Here is a 25,183-nt window from a genome sequence, read left to right as displayed (position 1 = left end):
TATTAAGGGGCCAGGCATGGTGGCTGAAGCCTGTAATCCCAGAACTTCAGGAGGCCAAGGAGGGAGGATCACTTGAGATCAGGAGTTCAAGACCAACCTACACAACATAGAAAGACCCCCACTGCTATAAAAAATAATAAGCAAGACCTCACATCCACAAAAAATAACAAATTAAAATCAGGCAGGTGTGATGGCATGTGCCTGTAGTCCCAGCTACTCAGGAGGCTGAGCAGGAGGATCACTTGAACCCAGGAATCTGAAGGTGTAGTGAGCTATGATCGTGCCACTGCACTCCAGCCTGGGCGACAGGGTGAGACTCTGTCTCAAAAAAAAAAAAAAAAAAAAAAAAAAGATTAAGGAAATTTTCCAACATACGTAAAGAGAACAGTATAATGAACTACCTTATATCCATCATCCACCTTCAACTACCAATATAATTTTAGGAACAGTAGTATGCTGTTCATATATCTTAAACAAAGAATGTTTAATTCCAAAAACTATGAACTGGTATTTCCATTTTACCAAATATTTAGAAGCTGATAAAAACAAAGGTATGCATGGATCTAACATTAATAAAAATTGGCTTCTGCTGCTTTCCTACAACAGACAGACATCACTTGAGATGTCTGGTTATAGCAAAACCTTAGCCATGTCTATTAATTCCTCATTTTTAGAATAAGTAGCTTATTTAAGGTAAGTTGTTTTTAAAGCAGCAAAACCCTTCTTGCCAATAAAGTCATGCATAACAGAAAACCTGACATATACAATAAACTTTAAAAATATTAAGTGAGTCTAGGCCGGGCACGGTGGCTCACGCATGTAATCTTAGTACTCTGGGAGGCAGAGGCGGGTGGATCGTTTGAGCTCAGGAGTTTGAGACCAGCCTGAGCAAGAATGAGACCCTGTCTCTACCAAAAATAGAAAGAAATGATTTGGACAGCTAAAAATCTATATAGAAAAAATTAGCTGGGCATGGTGGCGCATGCCTGTAGTCCCAGCTACTCGGGAGGCTGAGGCAGTAGGATCGCTTAAGCCCAGGAGTTTGAGGTTGCTATGAGCTAGGCTGATGCCACGGCACTCACTCTAGCCCAGGCGACAAAGCAAGACTCTGTCTCAAAAAAAAAATATATATATATTAAGTGAGTCTAACTGAAATAATGACCAAGGACAAAGGACCACTTGGCCTCCCTCCATTACATTCACAGACCATCCTTTACCAACATGCAGGTTAGAAGCTAAAGATCTTAAATCACTAGATCTGATTACCAGATTTCATAACAAGTGCTAATCACCAGAGAGATTATACTTTTGTAACACTCTTTATGGAGGCAATATGATGGTTAAAAGTATAAACTTTAAGGTAATGATTATGGGGGGACAGGGCGGGGAGGGCTGGGTGTGGTGGCTCACGCCTGTAATCCTAGCACTCTAAGAGGCCGAGGCAGGAGGACTGCTTGAGGCCAGGAGTTCGAGACCAGCCTGAGCAACAGTGAGACCCCCGTCAATATAAAAAATAGAAAAATTAGGTGTGGTGGTGCACGCCTGTGGTCCCAGCTGCTCTGTAGGCTGAGGCAGAAGGATCACTTGAGCCCAGGAGTTTGAGGTTGCAATGAGCCATGACAATGCCACTGCACCTAGCTGGGGTGACACAGTAAGCCTCTGTCTCAAAAAAGAAAAAAAAAAGAAAAAGATTACTGGGGATATAATCCTGGTTCCATACTTTCTAATTTGTGTAACTTTTGGCAAATTAGCCTCTGTCTAACTAGCCTAAGTTTCCTCATCTGTAAAACAGGACAATACTAGTTTCCCATCGTGAGGATCAAATAAGACAATATGTTATAAGTATTAGAGAGTGCCTAGTATGTAGCAAGTACTTAAGAAATGTTAGATGTTACTATGTTTTTTAACATAATTAGACAATTCTTCCTACCTCATCACCTAATCACTATTATAAAGAGCTAATAAAAACTGAGGTACAAGACTTACCCATATACAGCTAATAACAAAAATGGGTTAAGACATTTGGTTCTAACTTTAAATATCACCTCTAAATAATTTATTTCTATATGACACCAAATGACTTTTAAAAATTGAGTATTTTTTATTTGTTCATGAATTAGTTACATAAAGCATTGTGCAAAGAATTTTCTGCACATGAAAGAAATGGTTTATCCATTCAAAGAAGTCAGACACAGGATAAGGATTTTGAAAAACCAAATTTTAACCTTCACTTCTTCCTTGGAATGCATCATGGTATAGCACAAGAACACAAATCCTAGCTGTACCACTAAGAATTGTGTGGCAATGTTATTAAAATATCTCTATGCCTTGCTTTTCTCATCTGATAGCAACATTATATGCCAGACTCCCAAGGATCATGTGATATTTAAGTAATAATACAATGGAAAATGAGTATTTAATAAAATGAAGTTAATACAAAGGAATGTTTGGTCATTAAATATGAAATGTCCGATTTCAAATCAAGAATTTAGTGTACTGGATTTCAAACATGAAGCAATATAATTAATCAAAGTATGCACCTAAACTATCAACACAGTTTTGCCATATTAATGGTAGCTTGTTTATGCCAGCAGTGAATAAGCCTGGACAGTGAATGGCAATGAAATTACCAAAGGCATTTTCTACACCTTGTTGAGAATTGAGTATTTTTCCTTACAAGAAGTGGTCCAAAGCCTACAAGAAGTGGTAGTCAGTTAGTGCAAGGTCTGGTGAATATGGTGGATGACAGAAAATTTCCAAGTCCAGCTGCTATAGTTTGAACAGCATTGTTTGTGCGACATGTGGTCAAGCGTTGTCTTCCAAGAGGACTGGCCTGTGTCTATTGACCAATCTTGACTGCTTAATCTCAAGCATCCTCATCATTTTGTCCAATTGGTTGCAGCAAACATCCACTGTAATGGACTGACCAGGTTTCATGAAGCTGTAGTGGATAATACCAGCACTGGATCACCCGACACCAGCGGCTTTTTTTAATGAAAATGTGGTTTTAGACTGTTTCAGCACTTCATCTTTACCCAATCATTGTGCCCAACACTTGTTACTGTCAAAAAAAAATCCATTTCTCATCACACATAACAATATGATGTAGAAATGGTTCACCTTTATGTCATGACAGCAAAGAAAGGCAAGCTTCAAGACGATTTCTCTTCTGATGCTCCTTTAATTCAGGCGGGTACCCATCTATCCAGCTTCTTTACCATGCCAATTTGTTTCAAATGTTCCAATATTGCTGGAATAGTAACATTGAATCTTGCTGCTAATTCAAGCATAGGTTCAGATGGATTTGCTTCCACTACAGCTTTCAGCTCATCATTATCCACCTTGGTCTCAGGTCACCCATGTGGCTCATTTTTAAGATTGATAATCACCAGAAAAGAACTTCTCAAGCCATCAATGTACCGGGTGTTCATTAGCCACATCCTTCCCAAACACCTCACTGATATTTCAAGATGTCTGCGCTGCATTGGTTCCCCGACGGCACTTGTATTAGAAAATAACACACATTTTTGACTTATCCATGGTTTCACAAAAATTGCTCTAAAAAAAAAAAAATCTGAGAAATAATCACAAGCCGAAACATGCGTTTGAAAGACTGAGGATGTACCTTCCAATAAAAATAAGACAAGAAGTATCAAAGTGAAATGTCAGAGATACCAACTAACTTATTACTTAAGGAAATTGGACATTTCATACTTAAAAACCTAATATTTGTTACCTATTCATCCTTTCCATTCTATGTTATACATTCTCTGTTATACATTCCAAGATGACAAATTATTTCAGAATTGTCTGAATTGGTTTTTCTTTAACATGTAGGTCTAAAGACAAAATTAAATATTTTTTTACCTGGAAATGGATGCCTGGAAACTAACTCTTCTGGAAGTCCAAGTTCTCTACCTAAAATTCTCACTTCATCTTTATGAAAATCTTTCAGAGGTTCTATTACTTTTCCCTACAGGAAAGCAAAAAGCCAATGAACATAATTTAGTTACCAAAATGACAAGGAAAACAGAGGGTAAAAAACTGGCTTTTCCTATTGTCATTTTTCTTAAATTAAAAAAATTGTTTTTAAAAATGCATGTTTTAACGTATTTCCTCTTATGTGCTTATAAGGAATCAGATAAATATTTTAGTGGTATTCTTATTTTTCCTTAAAACACATTTTAAATATAAACCTTTTAAATATAAATAAATCAAGGTAATCCAACCCACTATTTCTGATCTAGTTCTCATTAGGAAAATAAGGCATTTAGAAAATATGATATTAGTGTTTCAAAATTAAAACTCTTTAAAAATCATTAAGAAAGTGAAAAGACAACAAACAGAAAAGGAGAAAATATTCGCAAATCATATCTGATAAAAGATTTGTAACCAGAACACATAAAGAACACTTACAACTCAGTAACAAAAAGATAAATAAGCCAATTTAAAAAGGAGCAAACAATATGAATAGACATTTCCCCAACATATAGAAATGGCCAATAAGTACATGAAAAGATGTTCAACATTACTAGTTATTAGGGAAATGCAAAGCAAAGCAATAATGAGATACACTATTTCACAGCCACTAGGGTAACTAAAATCAAAAGAGACAGATAATTCACACCCAACAAAGAAACAGAAAATAACCAGTGTTAGTAAGGATATGGAGAAATTGGAACCCTAGTGTACTTTTGGTTGAACTGTAAAATGGTGTTAGTGCTGTGGAAAACAGTGTAAAGGTTTCTGAAATAAACTGAAACCAGAACTACCACATGATCCAGAAATCCCACTTTTGGGTATGTATCTAAAGGAACTGAAAGGAGGGTCTTGAAGAGACACTGGCATACACATGTTCATAGCAGCACTATCCATAATATCCAAAAGGTGGAAGCAACCCAAATGTCCACCAAAGAAAAACTGGATAAACAAAATGTCGTGCATACATACAGTGGTATATTATTTATCTTAAAATAAGGAAATAATTCTGCCACATGCTACAACATGAATGAACCTTGAAGACATTATCCTAAGTGAAATAAACCAATAACAAAAAGAGGTAACTATGATTCCACTTATGAAGTAATTAAAGTAGCCAAATACATAGAAAAAGAAAATAGAATGGTGGTTGGGAGGGGAGAGAGAAAAAGAGAGCTGTTTAATGGGTATACAATTTCAGTTTTGCAAGATGAAAATGTTCTGGCAACTGTTTCACAACAATATGCATATATACTTAACATTACTGAACTGTATACTTAAAAATGGTTAAGATAATAAATTTTATGTGATGTGTTTTTTACCACAATTAAAAAAAAAAATAGTAACAAGTCTTGGTAAGGATGTGGAAAACCTGGAACCCTCATACATTCATTCCTGGAGGGAATGTAAAATGGTATAGACATTTTGATAATAGTCTGGCAATTCACCAAAATGTTCAACAGAGAGTTACCGTCAGACCTAACAATTCTACTCCTAGATATATACCAAAAGAAATAAAAACACACATCCACTAAAACTTGTAGCCAATGTTCATATCAGCATTACTTTTATAATAGCCAAAAAGTAGAAACAAACCAAATGTCCATCATCTGATCAACGGATACATAAAATGTGGTATATCCATACAATGGAATATTATTTGGCAATAAGAAGGAATAAAGTTCTGACACATGCTACACCATGGAAGACCCTTGAAAACATTATGGTAAGTAAAAGAAGCCAGTCATAGAAGACCACATATTATATGATTCTATTTATATGAACCGTCCAGAATAAGCAAATCTACAGCAACAAAAAATAAATTAGTGGTTAGTGGTGGCCTAGAGCTGGCAGGAGAGAGGTGGAGGTTGGAGGAAAGGGTGAAATGACAATAGGTAGAATGAGGAGTGATTGCTAACGGGTATGAGTTTACTTTTGGGAGGAATGAAAATGTTCTAAAATTAGATTGTGGTGATGACTGTAAAACTCTATGAATATTGGGAGGGCAAAAGACGAGAGCGAGGGAGGGAGAATCTTCATGTATCTATTTTATGGAAAAGTTCTCACAAGCTTTTACCTCTTCTCTCAGCTTTCTGATAAGCTCTGTGTCATTGTGATGGGTTTTGATGAGTTCAGCTTTGCCACTTGCAACAAGGGATGCACTTTCAATTAGATCAGGCCGTAAAGTACCTTGGGCAAGGAAAACCTCTTCTGGTTTCAGGTTCATTTCTCCAATTACTTCATTGGCAATCTATAAGCAACGGGAGTAAAAGAGCCTTATAGGAGATGAATTTTTTTTAAGAAGACAGCAAAGTTTTATACTTTCAGCTAAATTTCTCAGAGTCCTTTTGCATTACTGACCAGGATATAAAATCCACCAACCTCCAAAATAAACTCCTTTAAGAACATGTGCTTTAACATGATTCAAAAAAGTACGCAAATATTTCCCTCAAGAACTTGAAATCTAGCCTTTGAGACACTCAATAAATTAAGACCCAAAAATCAGCTGAAAACATTTACTCTTAAACAGTTACAACAACAGACTGGCAACATGAAGTATATATGTTTTTTAAAACAAAACAGTTTCTGGTGGTTAGTATAGTAACAATATATACCAGAACTCTCAGCCACAAAAGCAAAAAAATCAAAATTAGCAAATTTGGTTATTTGATATAAAGACAAGGAAAAATACTAAGATTTACATCAAAAAGACATTAAAAAGAAAGGTACCTTAACAAAAGTATCTCCAATGATTTTTCTTTTCTCTTCAGGACTTGTAGTCATATTTAAAGTTTTGCTAATTCTTTTTCGTGGGGTCCTATCTTCATCTGATATTGGTAGAGTTGTTGTTCCATTATAAAAAGAATGAGCAGCATTTATCACTAGGGGAGAGGGAAGAAGTGTTTTAAACTAATAGTTCTTTTTTTAATCATAAATAAGTCAAACTATAGAAAGAAAAACTAGGTAGATCCTTTGATCTCCCCTAAATTTGCCTACATATTCAAAAACTAACAATAAACCATTAGTAACAGAGTTCATATACGGGCACTCATTATATTTTGTTCCTATGAGAATCCCATGGTGTTTAATGATCTAGGGCCATGATAATCACAAATTATGCTGGTTACTTTCCCTCTGTTCAGTGCTCTATCAGAGCAACAAGCAAAAGCCACAGCAAGAAACAGTCTCAAGCTAGTCAAAAGCAGTGGTTCATATACACAGAGAATCGAAGTCCTTAAAACTGTAAACTGAGTAGTCTCTTGTAAAACTGATATTTATGAACATACGTCTAGTGATCCTTGGCTGTCTTTTTTAGATTTAAGAGTAAGAAACTAAAAAATGACTAGATCTTTAATTGGTAATAAAGCTTAACTACCAGTGGGCTTCACCATAAGATGACAAGACAGCTGGTTATTTCACTGGGGGGCCACCAGTGAATCTGGAGGTCTTTCCTTAACATGGTCAATTACCCCAAAGAAAGCACCTCCAACCTCCTGCCTACCATCCTTCTGGCAGTTGAAGTGGTGGGAAGAGGGAGTCACCATTCAGTATACAGATTTTTACTTGAATCCTGTTCTTAATGTAGAATCTTATCTCCAACCCTCAACTATGGCTCATATTGGTATGTCCAAATCCAGAGCCTCTTTTGTTTAGCCTCTCTATCGAGAATTTACCCACAGTCTTCTGATGGGGAGGGATAGCAGCAGTTTGCTCCTGTGTTAAGGAAAAGGATCTACTTCTCAGATTTTCAACCAATCCTTATTTTAGACTCACCCAGAGACCCATGCCCCAAAAGGAGCCCAGTGTCTCTAATTCCTGAGCCTCCCCATAAGTCTGTAGCATAAATCAGCTAACATTTTGTTGGCTTTCTTCCCACCTCCACTCCAAGGTTGTGAATTCCTCCATTCTACTGTCAATTACCAGGGATAGATCCAAGTTTTTGTGAGTCTGAAACTTTTACAATTTAAAGGCCCACTCAAGAAACAGAATAACAAATAAGATATCTTAAAAATCATAAGTGGGATGGCTAACAAGAACTTAACTATACACAGAAATGATTGCAAATCACATATATACCACTAAACCCAAACTGAATGTATCCCCAGCTCATTTTTTCTTAGCCTGATCCAAGAATGCCCATAGCCATTCCAATACCACCAAATAGAGCAAGTTAGAGGAAAAAAAGAAAATAAACTTAACTATAAATTATTAAAATATCTTACTTGCAAATTCCTCAAAAATATATGATCATGTGAAGACACCACTAGGGTGCCTCCCAGGACTCTGGAAGAAATCTGGGTAGTGAGGGGTCCTAAAGCTTATCACAGAAATTTCATCAACTTATTGAAGAATCCACCTTATCCCTCGGCTCTCCACCTTCCAACATTTTGTTGAAACCATTCGTCTGCTATCATTTCCTTTGTTCCTTATCTTTATGGCATTACACTTGTTTTATGCCTTTACTGTTATTTTAGTGAGGTTTCAAAAGAAGAAAAGAACTAGACTGATGTTCACTTCATGTTTACCTACAAGTCTTCATCTTATATTCAGTCTTTTGGTATTAATTTCAATTAACTCAATAATATGTACAATTTGTATCACTTCACTTGAACTACTGATTACACCTTGTTTTTAAAAAGTATAAAAGATAGCTACAAATGTAAATAACATTAAGGACTAAGAAGTTTACTAGTGGCCTTTTAAAGAAAAATAACTATACACTTTTCAATCCCTTACCCTTATAGAAGCCTTTCTGTTTGCAAAAACAATCTGGATATCCTTACCTGTTGGAGGAGGGCTTGAGTGTTTCATGCATAAATATTATAAAAGTGTGGGAAAAAATAATTTTGAAAGAGAATGACTAAAAGAGAACAGAATGACAGCTGGAAAATGGTCATTTAATCTAAGTATAATATTAGTAATAATCAAGTTTTAAAATTTATACTGGGAGCCCTCTTGAACAACAAGTAATTATAATGTGCAAATTTTTAAAATTTTCAACCTTGAGCTTATTCAGAAATCGGTCATTGTGTTCATTTAAATCATAAGGTTAGATTTGATTATAAGTATTAGCATGTAAGTTAACTTTTCTGGGGTTCCTCAATACCTTTGACTTGAATTCCAAGCTTTTTGAGGGCCTCTTCAACAGACTGGCTTTCTCGTTTTCTCATAAAGCCATTATCAATGTGTACAGCAATGACTTGATCTTGGTTCAAAGCCCGATTTAGCAAAGCTGTACAAACTGTCGAGTCTACACCACCACTGAGTAAAACCTACAGGGTAAAATGGAAAGAAAAATCAATCTGAGCAGAATAAACAAAAAGAAAATAAATACTATCAGCTTAAGTTATTACCTACCAGTGCTGTTTGTATCAGAAATATGTATGGTAACTGACAAAGTACTCTGAAACAGTACAACACATAAAGCATATGCTCACTCCATATCAACATATAAGGGCTGTGTTGAGGAATTCAGCTCCTAGATTTCAATATTATTGATGTAAATTTGCAAACTTCAGATGATAAAGTGCTTACCAAAACTTTTGATGTGCCTACTCTTTCTTTGATGTCTCGAATGCATTCACATTCTCTGTTCTGCACAGTGAAGGTCCCACTGCACCCAGCTATATCATAAAGGAAATTCTTCAGTATTACTTTCCCATTTTCTGTAAGGCCAACTTCAGGGTGGAACTGTGCTCCATATAATTTTTTAGATTCATTTGCTATGCCTTTATAGAGAAAATAATCACAAATTAAAATTTTTTCATGTTGAAAAAACTCAACCAATACCCACAATTAATTCTTCACAGTTTCTTCCTCTATAAACGTTAAAATTGATATGGCTTGTTGGATTTTTAGCTACAGAAAATGACAATATAAACAAAAACTACATTGCCATACTGTGTCTTTATTAAGATCTTTCATGATCTAGTAACTGATGAGCTACTTACTGGATAGTACAATAAGTCTTCCACAGAGATTTATTTCATAGCATACTGACTTCTTTACCCAAGTTACTTCAATTACGTATTTAGTGCAATGGTAACTCAATTTTGGTTCTTGGTTCCACATGGCTTTCAAATGCAACATACAGCTACCAATTTTCTATATTAAAAGAATCTCAGTTTCTTTCTTGAATATTATTTTTTTTTTTTTTTTTTTTTTTTGAGACAGAGTCTCACTTTGTTGCCCAGGCTAGAGTGAGTGCCGTGGCATCAGCCTAGCTCACAGCAACCTCAGACTCCTGGGCTTAAGCGATCCTACTGCCTCAGCCTCCCGAGTAGCTGGGACTACAGGCATGAGCCACCATGCCCGGCTAATTTTTTTTTGTATATATATTTTTAGTTGGCCAGATAATTTCTTTCTATTTTTGGTAGAGATGGGGTCTCACTCTTGCTCAGGCTGGTCTCGAACTCCTGATCTCGAGCGATCCACCCGCCTCGGCCTCCCAGAGCTAGGATTACAGGCGTGAGCCACCGCGCCCGGCCTTCTTTCTTGAATATTATTAACTGCAAATATAACTTCACCTACTTGACTAATAATATGTTTCTGGCAAATATTACTGACTAAGCAGCAGGTGTTAGGCTACATGTTTTACATGTACATTATTACCCCTATTTTATGGCCCTGAGATATCAAGAAACTTGTCTGAACCCTTGGCTAATTAACTAACTAAATCAGTCCTAGAATGCTCCCAAACTCATACTCATTCTACTATACCAAGGCACGTCACACTTTCTTTATTTGACTTTCAGGATGCCACTCTCTTGGTTCACTTCTTATTTCACTATCTACTCCTCTTTGCTTGTTCCTCTTCAGCTTACTCATCTCTACATAGGGAATCCACTCAGTACTCAGCCCTTAAATCTCTTTTCTATACACTGAGTGATCTCATACTCTCACAACCTTAAAATTCCACCCATATGCTGGTAAACCCCCAAATTCATAGCTCCAGCCCAAGTTTTCTCCTCTAAAGTTCAGGCTCATATGTACAACTACCTATTCAACACCGTCATTTTGATGTTTAATAAAGCATCTTGAATTTAATATACAAACCCAAACTCCTGAGGTCTTTCCCATCAAGTAAATAGAAACTTCATCCTTCTGGTTCCTCAAACCAAAAAACTTGGAAGTTAAAACTTGATCCTACTTTCTCTTCCCACTCAAGATCCAATCTAGTACCAAATCCTTTGTCTTTCCCTTCAAATCATATCAGAATCCAATCATTACTGACAACCATCACCTCTACTACCCTGCTCCTGACAATACTGCCTCTCTCTTGATTACTACACAATAGATTCCTAGCTGGTTTTCCTGCTTCTATCTTTGGCTCGATTTTTCTTCTATAATCTAATCCTGAAATTGGATCATGCCTTTCCTTTGTTCAAAACTCCACCTCACTGAGTAAACTCAAAGTTTTACAATGGCTAAAAGGTCTTGCATTCTGGCCCCTAACTACCTCTCTGATTTCATCTTCTACCATTCTCCCCCATGCTTATTCTGCTCCAACTATGTGCTCTCCTTGCTGTTCCTCAAATATGGTCCCATCCCAGGACATCTGTACTGATATTTCCTCTTCTCTCAAATATCCAGAGAGATCAGCACTTACTTTCTTCAGGTCCAATGGCACCTAATAGGAATACCTTCCTTGAATATCCTATATAAAACAGTAACTAATCATACATTCCACAACACCCTTTCCCCTCCACTTATTTTTTCAATGCAAACACTGACATCTGATATATTCTGTATTTGTGTATTGTCTACCTTACCTTTCCCCGATGTTAAAAAGGGATTTTGTCTATTTTGTTCATTACTGTATCCTTGACATCTAGAATTGTGCCTGACAAATACTCAAATATTTATTGAATGAATAAAAACACATACACCTATCTACCACTGTTGATCTTTTATATGAAGCAAAAACTTTTCAGTATAAAAAACCATTCTTGATAATTCCTGTGTCAATGTATTAGTCTGTTAAGTAACTGCAGGTAGATTACTCAACTTGGTTTATCCATGACAAATCTATTTTTCAACTTATTTAGATGTGGCATCTCAAATAAAAAGAACCTTATTGATTAAACCCACGTTTTTCTTTTACTGATTTCCAGGACTGTTAGTGATTATTATATTACATTTACTCAAGCAAGCAAGTCAAAAGCCCAAACTGCCAAAAATATCAATTCCTCTTCCTAAAAAAGTAGAGAATATGGTTTAAAGCATGGGTCAGCAAATTTTGTGCAAAGGGCTAGACAGTAAATGTTATAGGCTTTGTGAGATATGTATGGCCCCTGTGTTTTATAATAACCCTTTAGTAATGCAAATACCATTCCTAAACCTGGACATAGGCCGGGCGCGGTGGCTCACGGCTGTAATCCTAGCACTCTGGGAGGCCGAGGCGGGTGGATGGTTTGAGCTCAGGAGTTTGAGACCAGCCTGAGCAAGAGCAAGACCCCGTCTCTACTAAAAATAGAAAGAAATTAGCTAGACGATGAAAAATATATATATAAAAAATTAGCCGGGCATGGTGGCGCATGCCTGTAGTCCCAGCTACTCGGGAGGCTGAGGCAGTAGGATTGCTTGAGCCCAGGAGTTTGAGGTTACTGTGAGCTAGGCTGATGCCACGGCACTCTAGCCCAGGCAGCAGAGTAAGACTCTGTCTCAGAAATAAATAAATAAATAAATAAATAAATAAATAAATAAATAAACAAACAAACAAATAAATAAATAAATAAAAAATCTGGACATAAACAGGCAATAGGCTAGATTTGACTCACAGGTCATAATTTGACAACCCTAGTTGGAGAAACATCCTGAATACCTAGTCTAATGTATTGTAGATACCTAAGACACATGGCTATATATACCTAAGAAAGGCATAAAAAACAGTTAACTATGAATATAGCAAGATAGGAAGATAGAAAATTCTCAAATTTCCTTGGGTTGTAAAAGTATAATGTTTTGTTTGAACAGCTTATATTAGGGTGAACATTTTAAAAAGTTGAATACTTTTTAAGAAAACCATTAAGTGAATGATTTAAGGATAATCCTTATTAAATTCCCTTAATCAACAGTTGATCCTGCCACATTTATAGTATCATTAAAAAAATAAGAAAATCAATGAGTACTTTTTATAGAAATATGCTTATTCTTCAAATTTTTTTAAATGAAATCTGCAAAATTTTTAGAATTTTTACCTGCTACAATGTTTCCAGAACGTGCCACAACTTTGAATCCATCAGCTACTTTGTCTACACTATCTCCATGTGTAAGTAAAACAATTTCTTCCTTCTGAAGGCCCCTAAATATACAAAAAATAAAACACAAATATCTTAATTAGTATCATGATTAATGGACTTTTTGCATTAGAAATACAAGCTTGCCATGTGATAAGAAAATAGAAAAAGTATGTGACAGTGCAACACCACTAGAATTTAAATATTCTGTTCATTACAAAACCAATAAAAGAATATTAAACCTCAAAAAAGGCAATCTATAAAAATTAAAAACTAAAACTAATAAACATATGAAGTTGGCAGTATAACCACACAATTTCAAGAGACCATAAAAAAATAATTTCAACATTATATATCAATCAGAACTTATCTTAAGAACAGAGGCATTTAAAAGACCTTAACATTTCATTCAGTACTCTTATGTCAGTAATCACGTCCATAGTAACAGTACTACTACTGATATTGTTACTCTGCAGCTATATATACTGATATATGTGTATTATAAGCTAAAATAAACAATAACTGATGTTATTAGAAATTAAGATTTTCAGCTTAAGAGTAAGAAGACACAAAAAGCAAAGGACTTAGGTAAAAACTCTATAATCTTTCATTTTAACTGGAAATAACATTGTACACTAATGATTTTGTTTTCTAATTCTAACAGAACAGGGCCAGGTGCAGTGGCACACACCTATAATCCCAGCTACCTGGGAAGCTGAGGCAGGAGGATCACTTGAGCCCAGGAGTCTAGAGTTTGAGACTAGTGTGGGCAACACAACAAGACCTCAACTCCTAAAAAAAAAAAAAAAAAAGAAAGAAAGAAAAAAAGAAAAGGCACTACCTAATTATTTACTGAAAAGTCCAAGAAAAAATGACAATCTAGTAGCAATGTGGACTTCTAGTGCTAAAAAAATTAATAATGTTTAGTTAAAAAAGGGAGAAGAGGAGCTATTATGTATTAGAAGATTTAACTAACAATAATCAAATGTAATAAGTAGACTTTCTCTGGACTCTTACTCAAACAAATCAACCATAAAAAGATACTGTTTAGGCTGGGCGCGGTAGCTCATGCCTGTAAATCCGAACACTCTGAGAGGCTGAGGCGGGAGGATCACTTGAGCTCAGGAGTTTGAGACCAGCCTGAGCAACAGTGAGACCCTGTCTCTACTAAAAATAGAAAGAAATGATCTGGAAAGCTAAAAATATACATAGAAAAAAAATTAGCCGGGCATGATGGCACATGCCTATAGTCCCAGCTACTCAGGAGGCTGAGGCAGAAGGATTGCTTGAACCCAGGAGTTTGAGGTTGCTGTGAGCTAGGCTGACACCATGGCACTCTAGCTCGGACAACAGAGTGAGACTCTATCTCCAAAAAAAAAAAAAAAGATACTGTTTACACTATGGAAAAATCTGGATGAGAATTCGGTATTAAATAATATTAAGGAACAAAAATGTAAATTTAAAATAAAGCAAGAAGATACAGTACATTAATGCCAAAAGGATGTTTTGGGGCTTTGTTGTCACTATGGCTTAGGAATAGCACGGGTTGTGATGAAGTCCCAGAATTTTAGAAATGGAAAGACAAAAAATGTTAAATCTTAATCAGATCTTTATGTTTAAAGCTTCTTGTAGTATATCACATATTAAGATTCCTGAAGTAGTTCTCAAGACTAGTCACTTGAAATAGGACAAATGTAATCACCACCTCTCCATTATGAAGGGGAACAAGCACCGTACTTCAGATAAAGGTATTTTGGCAACGAGTAGCTTCAGTTTATAAAGTAACTTGGAACAACTTGGCTTTTTTGTTAATCTTCCTTTGAAAAATAAGAATCTTCAAAAACAGATCTATTTATTTTTGCCCTTCCTCAATACTAACGAAAAGCCAGCCCATAGTCAGTTTTGACTAAAACCTAGGATTATATCTCCATTTCAGGTAAAAATAAGTTCATGACTTGAATTTTAAAATTTCTGATCTGTCCAATTTGGAATAAACTCATTAAGAATTAAATTAGGCACAAATCAATGGAGCCTTTCAAAATATATGTTAACAAAAATAAATCTACAACTAAAAATAAATAGCACAGTTAAAAAATAATAATGAAAAGTACTCTCACTAATTGACATCAGCTTACATTTTAAAGATTTAATGAAGTTAGGGGTAAATTTAGTTTAAAAAAAAAATTTAGGTCAAAACGAAGCAAGTGAGTAACTCTACCAATAGTCCACTAAATGGGCTTTCCACAAAGCACAGAAAACATCTCAAAAAGAAAGTAATAAAAACATAAATTTTCTGGTCTTTGAGAAAACCTAATGAAAACTCAGATTTTTATTTATTTAGCAAAGCATAAGATCAATGATTCTAGGAAGATAGTGAACAGCTCATTCAATTTTTAAATAGATTAAAGTTATAATATCTTCATCACTTAGCAGTAAAATCAAATAATACATTCATTATATTAAAAAGATCATACACCAAGATAGAGTTCCTGCCTCAGCGCAGAGAAAGGCAGAAGGAGGGAACTAAAACATATTTAGTAAACAGTCCAGCAAATGGATGGCTTATTAAGTACCTAACAAAAAAAAAGTGGTAGGGGAAGAGGTATTCACATGCATGTAGCAGATGCAAAACAGCTTAAAACATTATCCATTTGCCACATTAATGTACAGACTCACACTCCACCAAAGAGTGGAAAGGGAGAAGTACAAATGTCAGCATCACAATACACAATTCCAAACAGGGTTCCAATACTGCATAAGTGCTTTCATAAGGCTTTTTAAGTGCCTGCCTTTTTGCCTATCACCATTACCACCATCCTCTGCTCTCTTCACAGTCAACTAGGAGGCAAATATGACAATTAATTATACCTGTAGCCACTACATCTTTAATTTTGTTTATGAATTGCAGAATATCCAATTTTGAAAAATAACAGTACCGACTTTAAAATAGGTAATCTACTGTTGTTCTTATTCATCTAAAAATATAATACCTGAATAACGAACATGTATTATCCACATTAATGCTGAAAACTCCATCTTCTCTAACACTTTTTTTGTGCACAGTACCTCCAAATACCTTATTCATCATCTGTTCAAAGACAAAACAAATGGATGTTAAGATAAATCAAAAGAAAACTATCCAGTCATTTTGTTATGCTGATTTAACAATTTATATTTCTTATTTTCAAAATACCTGCTGTTTGTACCCAAAAAATAAAGGGAGTTTGATAAATATAGATAACTTGGTATTATATATAAAGTTATTAAGAGGCATGGTTATAAAACAAAATTCGATCAGAAATTCGACCTGAGGTTAATGTTAAACACTGGCAGATTTTCCATTTAGTGTACTTTTATTAATTCACCTGTTAAAACTGGAGATTTCTTTAATATTTACATCTGAGTTTAACTGAAATGCATTTTAAAAGGTACTTTGAGCTTACGAAAAGCTAGAGCAGACAACAAAAAGAACTGTGATACCAAAATAGGAATTTAGACAGGTATAAATTCCTCTAAGCTACTTAATCTTTGGCTCCAAAGGAGCCATCTGAAAGCCTACAGAAGGCTGTACTTTACCTCTATAAAGAAAAGTAAAGGTCAGGAAAAGCAGTTACCTCTGATGGAAATGTGAATGGAGAAAAGTAAAAAGAAAGTTTCAAAAGCTGAGTGGGGAGGTGGGGAGAGTTAATGTGTAATAGATATAAAGGAAGCAATGGGCAGTACAGACCTTTTTATTCTAAAGCAAAGAATTACCAGAAGAGTCCAGTTAATGGGAAAAGAGGGCACATAAGATACTGAAATTACTAAAATTTCAGAATACCATGGGGAGGCAAAGGTACACACTTTAGTGCTAAAATTACCCAACATGGTCACTAAGAAGTGGCAGTCCTTTACAAGCAACATATTAGGCAGATGGCATCACCTACATAAATATTTTACGGAAGGACAATTTCTGCCTAAAGGACCCAGATCAGCCTATTCCATTATCTACTATGAAAGTTCAGATGATAATAAAGGCAAATTTTTTTATGCATCAGTAGGCCTGGCTTTGACTATCATAAGATAGCCTATGAATAAGGCCTTATATAGGGACTTGACATAATGGGGAAATATTAAACCACTATCTCTTAAATTAAGAGAGCATTTTCCAGATGTATTTAAGTGGGCCCTAAAAAAATCCCTTTTGAGATCCTTCTTTACAGAATGCCTCTCAATATACTAACAACCATTTAATTTAATTATAAGTTGTGCTATATCATTAACATTGACTACCCTGGCAAGGGAGATCAATCAATTATGTAAATACATTATATCCTAGGACAAAAAAATGAAGCCAGCCAATTTCCAATATTCAACTCAATTAGGATGCAGGCTCTTCTAAGACTACGAGATGGAAAAATCATTTTTTTCCAAGTCAAATTCATAATCACCACTTAGGCTTTTCAGAGAACAATGAAAAGGAAAAAAAGAACCTTTTACTATAAAATGCTTGCTGCCTATAGAAGAAAACATACATTGGTGTAGATTTTGTACTTTATATATTTTTAGTGACCCGTATTTCCTCTAAATCAAAATGGAAAACTACAGCAAACAATTAGAAGACACCAAATCTGGTATAGCTGTTTTACTGGTCACCTTCTTTCTAACATTCAGCACTTGTATCAAGTACAAATAATAAAAACATTCAATATTCTTATGTGAACATTGATTTATATTTCCTTCCTTCACTGAAAGCTCAAGAGCCAGCTAGGATATATTGATCCGTTTGTTCACATTCTCCTTTATAAACAGCTTCCCTTTGTGCAATATTCATATTAAAGTAAAATAATTCAGACTGCTAAAAAAAAAAAAAAATGCAGGTGTGGTCACACACACCTTTAAGTCCCAGCTACTAAGGAAGCTGAGGGAGACGGATGGCTCGAGCCCAGGAGTTTGTGTCCAGCCTGGGCAACACAGTTAGACCCAGTCTCTTACAAAAAAAGCAACAGTTCCCTCTGTCTTGCCTGCTTAACTAAAATTTCAAATTATCCTCAATTCAAGGACTTAACTGAATCACTGGGAGAAACAAATACAACATCTATATTTTAAACCATATGTGCATGAAACTGAAAATCAAGGTGATCCTCAATAATTAATTAGGAAGAATCAGAATATTAAGAGAAAATTAGGAACTTGATATTTTAATTAATACCAATTCCTTTATGGTCACTTAGCATGTCACAACTAGACTAATTTCACTTTTATTCTGACCCTGTCTTCCCATCCACTTTAGTATTTGCTAAAGCCAAAAGGCAGGCAAAATGGAAACGACATCAAGACAACTTACAAACTGAACAAGTTAATCGATGGTCATCTATATTTATTTAGCTGTTCTTAGAACAACAGAAAATCTTGAGTTTCAAAAAAAAAAAAAAGCATCTTGCTTCTGACAAAAATATCATAGCAACTAATAATATATTGTTCAGGGAATAGTTTTCTTAATCATTTTGCTTATAACCACGAGTGATAAAGTTTCTTAAATCTATTTATATTCCTATCTCCTTAGTAAACAGATCTTATTGAATAAAGTCATTCTTTAATGAATGAGAATTTAGCATGTTACTGGCTCAGTATTATCTTTCTATCATCTTATTCAATGACACCTCTTACTTGTCTGGTAAACTTATACTACTTAAAAATTAAAGTAAGCTAGAATGGCCAAAATTCACAACACTAACAATACCAAATGCTAGGCAAGGATGCAGAACAACATGAATTCTCATTCTCTGCTGGTGGCAATACAAAATGGTACAGCAACTGTGGAAAACAATTTGGCAGTTTCTTACAAAACTAAACATAACAAAACATACTCTTATCATATGATTTAGTAATTGCTCTCCTTAGAGTTTACCCACAGGACTTGCATACTTTTGTTCATACAAAAATCTACACACAGACGTTTACAGTAGCTTTATATTCATAATTGCTAAAACTCGGATGCAACCAAGATGTCCTTTAGTAGGTGAATGAATAAACTGTGGTACATCCACACAATGGAATATTATTTGGTGCTACAAACAAATGAGGTATTAAGCCCTGAAAAGACATGGAAGAACCTTAAATGAACTAAGTGAAAGATGACAATCTGAAAAGGCTACATACTGTATGATTACAATTATATGACATTCTGGAAAAGGCAGAAACTATGGGGACAATAAAAAGATCAGCAATTGCCAGAATTTGGGGTGGGGAGGATGAATAGAACACAGGATTTTCAGGTCAGTGAAAGTACTATTAATATGTATGATACTATACTGGTGGATATATGTCATTATACATTTGTCCAAACCCACAGACTTACAACACCAAGAGTAAACCCTAATGTAAGCTATGGACCTTGGGTGATAATGATGCATCAATGGAGGTTCCTCAGTTGTAACAAATGTACCACTCTGGCATAGGATGTTGATAATGGGAGAGGGCTATGCATGTGTGGGGGTAGGGGATATATGAGATATCTATGTACCTTCCTTTCAATGTTGCTGTGAACCTAACTGCTCTAAAAAATCAAAGTATTTATTTTTAAATACTTTATTTTAAATAATTTATTTTAAAAAATAAAGACAGAAAAAAAATAAAGCAAAAATGGTATCAAAGCAGCCAAAACAGACTTCTAAACATTAAAGAGCATCTTATCTCAAGGCCTCAGTAAGTCCCCCACATATTCTTGTTTTTGATACAACACCAATGAATATGTGTTAATTGATGTGACAATGGAGACACCTGTAAGACACCATCTTATCCAACTAATCCAAGCTAACAACACCTGTCCTGGCACAAATCAAAATTGTGTGCCTCCTGATAAGATTCTCTGAGAGAAGTACAGCATCGCTTTTGTGGTACTCTTGCCAAAAATGCATAACCTGAATCTAACAATGAAGAAACATCAAAGAAACCAAAATTGAGGGATATTCTACAAAATAGCTAGTACATACTTTAAAAAAAAAAAAAACACCAAGGTCATGAAAGAAAAGAAAACACTGAGGAACTGCTCTAGACTGAAAGAGTCTAAAAGAGACATGACAACTAAATTTAATGCAAAGTCCTGGGTTGGATCTGTGACCTATAAAGGACATTAATGAAACAAACTGTGAAAAGTGAATGGAGTTTGTGGATTAGATGCTAACACTGAATCAATATTAACTTTCTGATTTGGATAGTTGTACTGTCATTACGGAGAAGAGGATATTAGCACTTACGAAATATGAGAAACAGGGCATCACATCTGCAACTTACTCTCAAATCGTTCAAAAATGTCAACAATTGGAGAATTAGGTAAAGATATACTGGAGCTCTAGGTACTATTTCTGCAACTTTTACATAAATTTGCAAGCACACTGTTTTTTTTTTTAAATGGACAGTATTTTGTTACATGAGGTAGTGTTATTTTTCTCAAAATAGATTTCCTATCAGGTCAATTCTGCTTGATTGCTACGAGTTAGCATTTTATACACAGTTGTAGTATGTACAAATTATCTTATCCAATTGAGTATCCTAAATATCCTAAAGAAACAAAATACCAATATGCTTTATTCTGTTTGTGACTCATAAAGTAAGTAAACTCTGTAAGTAAACTCTCAGAACAAATTTACAGATGTACCTGCATGCCATAGCAAATTCCAAGAACAGGCTTGCCAAGAGTGAATATTGCTGGATCAAACCAGGGAGCATCTTCTGCATACACAGAATTAGGTCCTCCAGAGATGATAATAGCGCTGTGGATTTAAGGAACAGAGTCAATAAAAGATCTCTAATTGCTAATTTTTATACAAGGTCTATGCCCCCTCTCGCTTGTACCACTGAGGGAGACAACACAGATTCAAAGATTTTCTTGTATTTTTGGTACTGTGTAGCAGATTCAGATTGTATCACAGACAATATTGTCCTACACAGCTTATTTTTACTGTACTTTACTACAATATTTTAGAAATCTAGTCTATCAATTTAGCATTCACTTGTAAATCAGCACAAACTTCTTAATAGATAAATACCAATGTCCCCATCTGTGAAAGTTACCACAGATTTGTTTTGATGTTTCCTCATCAATGAAAGAAGTAAATGAGAATTCTGGAGATGGAGAAAATATAAGTCTTCTGAGATCCTAGGAGTAAAGCAGGTCACAGAAGAACAAGTGAAAGTATTATGAAGGCCCTGGATGGCTGGAAGCAAAATTCTCTACAACTAGGGTCCCTAACCCCAGGGGCCACAGGGATACCAGTCCATGGCCTATTAGGAACAAGTACGCACAGCAAGAGGTGAGCAGTGGCCAAAGCACAGCCGCTCCGATCACAAGCATCACTGCATAAGCTCCGCCTCCTATCAGATCAACAGTGGCATTAGTCTCACAGAAGCACGAACTCTACTGTAAACTGCGCATGCGCAGCATCTAAGTTGTACGCTCCCTGTGAGATTCTAATGCCTGATCTCAGGTGGAGCTGAGGCGGTGATGACAGCCCTGGGGGTCGGCTGCAAATACAGATTATCATTAGCATAGAAGTTTGACTGCACAATATATGTAATGTGCTTAAATTACCCCGAGACCATCCCTGTCCCTCTACCCTGGTCTGTGAAGAAATTGTCTTCTATTAAACTGATCCCTGGTGCCACAAACGTTGGGGACCGCTGCTCTACAAAAAATGATGGCAGAATGCAAAGCACTGATTGCCTAACTTTACCTGTCAAAATGTCCAGCATACTCAACAGCTTTCCCCGAGACCCAGGAAAGGGAGCTAACCTCAATTTTGCCCTATATGCTCTGCTCTTCAGAACTTAGGCCTATACTATAATTTAACTACATTACAATTTACAGAACATGAGTTAATTTGGGAGTCAAACTACTATTTAATATTATAAAGGAGAGCTGCAAACTGAGGCCTACGTTCCTCTCCTAGCCACTGATACATCTAAATGGCCCTCAGCACTCAAAAAATTTAAAACATTTTAATATTATGAATTTCACATAAAAATTCAGACTTCTGGATTTTATTTAGGAAAAAAATATCTAGCAACACTGGGCCTTCATTTCTCCATAGCAACAACCAACTAGAGTCACAGAGAGGCTTGCAGCTTCAGACTGTACATGCTCTCCAGTTTGCTATATGCCCACTCACATAAAGGCACATTTGTGTGCGTTACTCAATCCAAGGTACAAACTCATTTTGAGTTTGCAGATAAACCTAATTTATCTATAATTCTAAGGAAAATACATTCCAAGACCTACTTAATCTACTTACAAACAAATTTATATTACAATTCACTTTTTAATTAGTCATGTAAAAATATACAAAGTATATTCCTAGGCTTATAATACATCCAGAAGAACAATATAACAAAAGTCAAATTTATAAAAACTGCTTAGCAAGCTGGGGTATTTTTTTAAAATGTAACAATGTTATCAAGCTCAAAAGCACCTTTTGAATTTTTATGGGTAACATGAGATATGGCATACAATGTTTGCTACCAGATCTCCTGTAAAAGAGATGGAAGACAGCCTACTCAGATGATAAATGTGACATCTTTAAGATGCAATTCTAAAGGGGTATAGGGTTAGCCCTAAGGGTAGATCTGTAACCTATCACCTTAAAAATACAGAAGCTAAAATTCTATAAAACACACTTAATAATCAAGACCTCTAGAATCTGTGTGTTATATTTAGTTTTACAAAGAATACCCACCATGGGACTGCCCAGCATCCAGTCATTAATCTGCTAAACAACTCAAGGCTATTAAGATTCTTAGTACTATGAAAAAAAAAATGTGATGGACTTAGTTAAGGATAAAACTCAAGCAGTACTTAAACCAATTATGAAAAGTCTTATCTCAATAAATCTTAAGAGCTAATCACTCTTTGGGTCTTTTACTTCTACCCTGCTATTCTGAAATTAACTTGCAATTGCAAGGCCCAGTAAGCTGTAATTAATTCCAAATGCCAATTTTATATATCACACAGATCAAGGTTCTAAAAACAGGTGGGTTAAGATGTCTCTCATATCATAAATCTCTTATTCTAGAAAAAGGGTGGTCAAATAGATATTTCTGCAGAAAGGATTATAGTAATAAAAACCAGTGGCCGAGCACGGTGTCTATGCCTGTAATCCTAGCACTCTAGGAGGCTGAGATGCGTGGATCATTTGAACTCAGGAATTCGAGACCAGCCTGAGCAAGAGTGAGACCCCAACTCTACTAAAAAAGAAAAAGAAAGAAATTAGCTGGACAACTAAAAATATATAGAAAAAATTAGCCAGGCATGGTGGCACATGCCTGTAGTCCCAGCTACTTGGCAGGCTGAGGCAGTAGGATTGCTTGAGCCCAGGAGTTTGAGGTTGCTGTGAACTAGGCTGACACCACGGCACTCTAGCCTGGGCAACAGAATAAGACTCTGTCTCAAAAAAAAAAAAAAAAAAAAAAAAAACCAGTGCTATAATTTCTATTCCCCTACTACAGAATAAAGCTTTAGGCACAAGCTGGACCTAGAAATTGCTTATGATCAAGTGATAGGAAACATTTTTAGATTTCTGTTGCCAAGTATTTGGCTTTCCTATTCTAAATTATTTAGTCTGGGTTAGTTTGCTGGAGATTTTTTGTTTTGGGTGGAGGGAATGATGGAGCTTTGATTTGACAGAGAGGTTTCTCACAGTTTTTTGATCACTCTAAAACTAGTTCTTAATGGCAAATCAAGTCAGCTGAATTAAATAAACTCAATGGTCCCTTATTAACTCTAAAACTCCAGTTTAAAAAAGAGCTATTTTTCATCTGTATCCTATGGCTAGAACAGAGTTAAATTTAAACCTGCCTTTTCTGATTTTCAATTCACTCCATTTTATAACCAGTAAATCACCAGATAATGTACACATAATATCTGTGAGGTCTTTAAAAGTTCTTTTAACCATTTTTGCATTGGAAAAAAACATGTTTTTAAGAAAAATAAAACATTTTGGGAGAAGCATAGCACATTTTTTTAATATTAAGGTTTAAGAGCCAATTAAAGACATAAACTGCAGTTGCCTGCTTCTGGATAACATTCTTTATAAAGAAAGAACATTAGTTCCATGAGAAAAGGCATGGCAGTAACTGGAAATAGTTGTTAAAGAAAGAACTATATTTAAGTTGGTTGTTGTTTTGACTAGTTCTAAGGGTACAAGGTATTGTTATTAGCCCTTACATTAAAGAAATCTTTTTCATACTTTAGAACCTAGTCTCTTGGGATGGGAAGCAAAAGAGATTTATCACACACAGATTTCTTCTCTTTGGGTTATTCTAGCCAACTTCCTGTGTATTTTCCTTTCATTAAATGCTTTAGGGTGAATGCATAAATGGCCACTATAGCTACATCTAACTCTGACCCACAAATCCTATAAAACATAAAATATTCAAATGATAAGCTCTTTTAAGTGTGCAATTAAAATTTACGCAATCTTTTTAACTGAAGGCTTAAATTTTTCCTTTTCTTCCTCTTACCAAATCAGAGCCATGAGAAATTTCTTGTAAAGCCATTCCACATCTTATTTTCATAGAAAAATTCAGCACTCAAGCAAATTAATAACAAAATACTCAACAATCTAAGTTCAATCTCTTCATAAAAACATTAGTGAAAAGTCTACCGGAATCCTTGTTCTTTTATGGCAAATGCTGGTGTTTCCAAGGGGAAGATTTCAGACTGCACGAAGAGTTCCCTCACTCTTCGGTCTATGACTTTCCCATACTGAGCACCAGCATCCAGAATGACAACAGCTCCTTCACAGTGGTGGCGGCCATCCTTGAGGTCTCCTCCAGCATTCTCCAGCTGTGAATATTAACAAATATTAATACAAATACAAATTCTTAATTATAAAAATTAGAGCTACTATACTTTAAGTTAGGACTTTCTGAGTTGCCAATTCAAAACACCCTTTTTAAAGGAAAAATTTTAATATCTACCCATAAATGGG

The 25,183-nt window shown here is 35.4% G+C and overlaps 1 protein-coding gene across 1 annotated transcript in view; it reads right to left on the bottom strand.

Annotated features, from left to right (window-relative positions):
- The window catches only part of GMPS (guanine monophosphate synthase), a 51,525-nt gene that overhangs the window by 11,733 nt on the left and 14,609 nt on the right, over window positions 1–25,183 (bottom strand). The window contains exons 2-10 of the mRNA XM_045539523.1: window positions 24,857–25,038; window positions 20,857–20,971; window positions 16,208–16,305; window positions 13,179–13,282; window positions 9,514–9,707; window positions 9,086–9,251; window positions 6,709–6,860; window positions 6,056–6,229; window positions 3,868–3,973 (exon numbers count right to left, since the gene is read on the bottom strand). Of these exons, the coding sequence (XP_045395479.1) occupies window positions 3,868–3,973; window positions 6,056–6,229; window positions 6,709–6,860; window positions 9,086–9,251; window positions 9,514–9,707; window positions 13,179–13,282; window positions 16,208–16,305; window positions 20,857–20,971; window positions 24,857–25,038 (1,291 nt within the window). The remainder of the gene's footprint in view (window positions 1–3,867; window positions 3,974–6,055; window positions 6,230–6,708; window positions 6,861–9,085; window positions 9,252–9,513; window positions 9,708–13,178; window positions 13,283–16,207; window positions 16,306–20,856; window positions 20,972–24,856; window positions 25,039–25,183) is intronic.

Source organism: Lemur catta, chromosome 1, assembly GCF_020740605.2.
Source record: "Lemur catta isolate mLemCat1 chromosome 1, mLemCat1.pri, whole genome shotgun sequence".
NCBI classification, from domain to species: Eukaryota; Metazoa; Chordata; class Mammalia; order Primates; family Lemuridae; genus Lemur; species Lemur catta.
The sequence above is the reverse complement of the archived record's forward strand: the minus strand, read 5'-3'. Positions and strand labels throughout refer to the sequence as shown.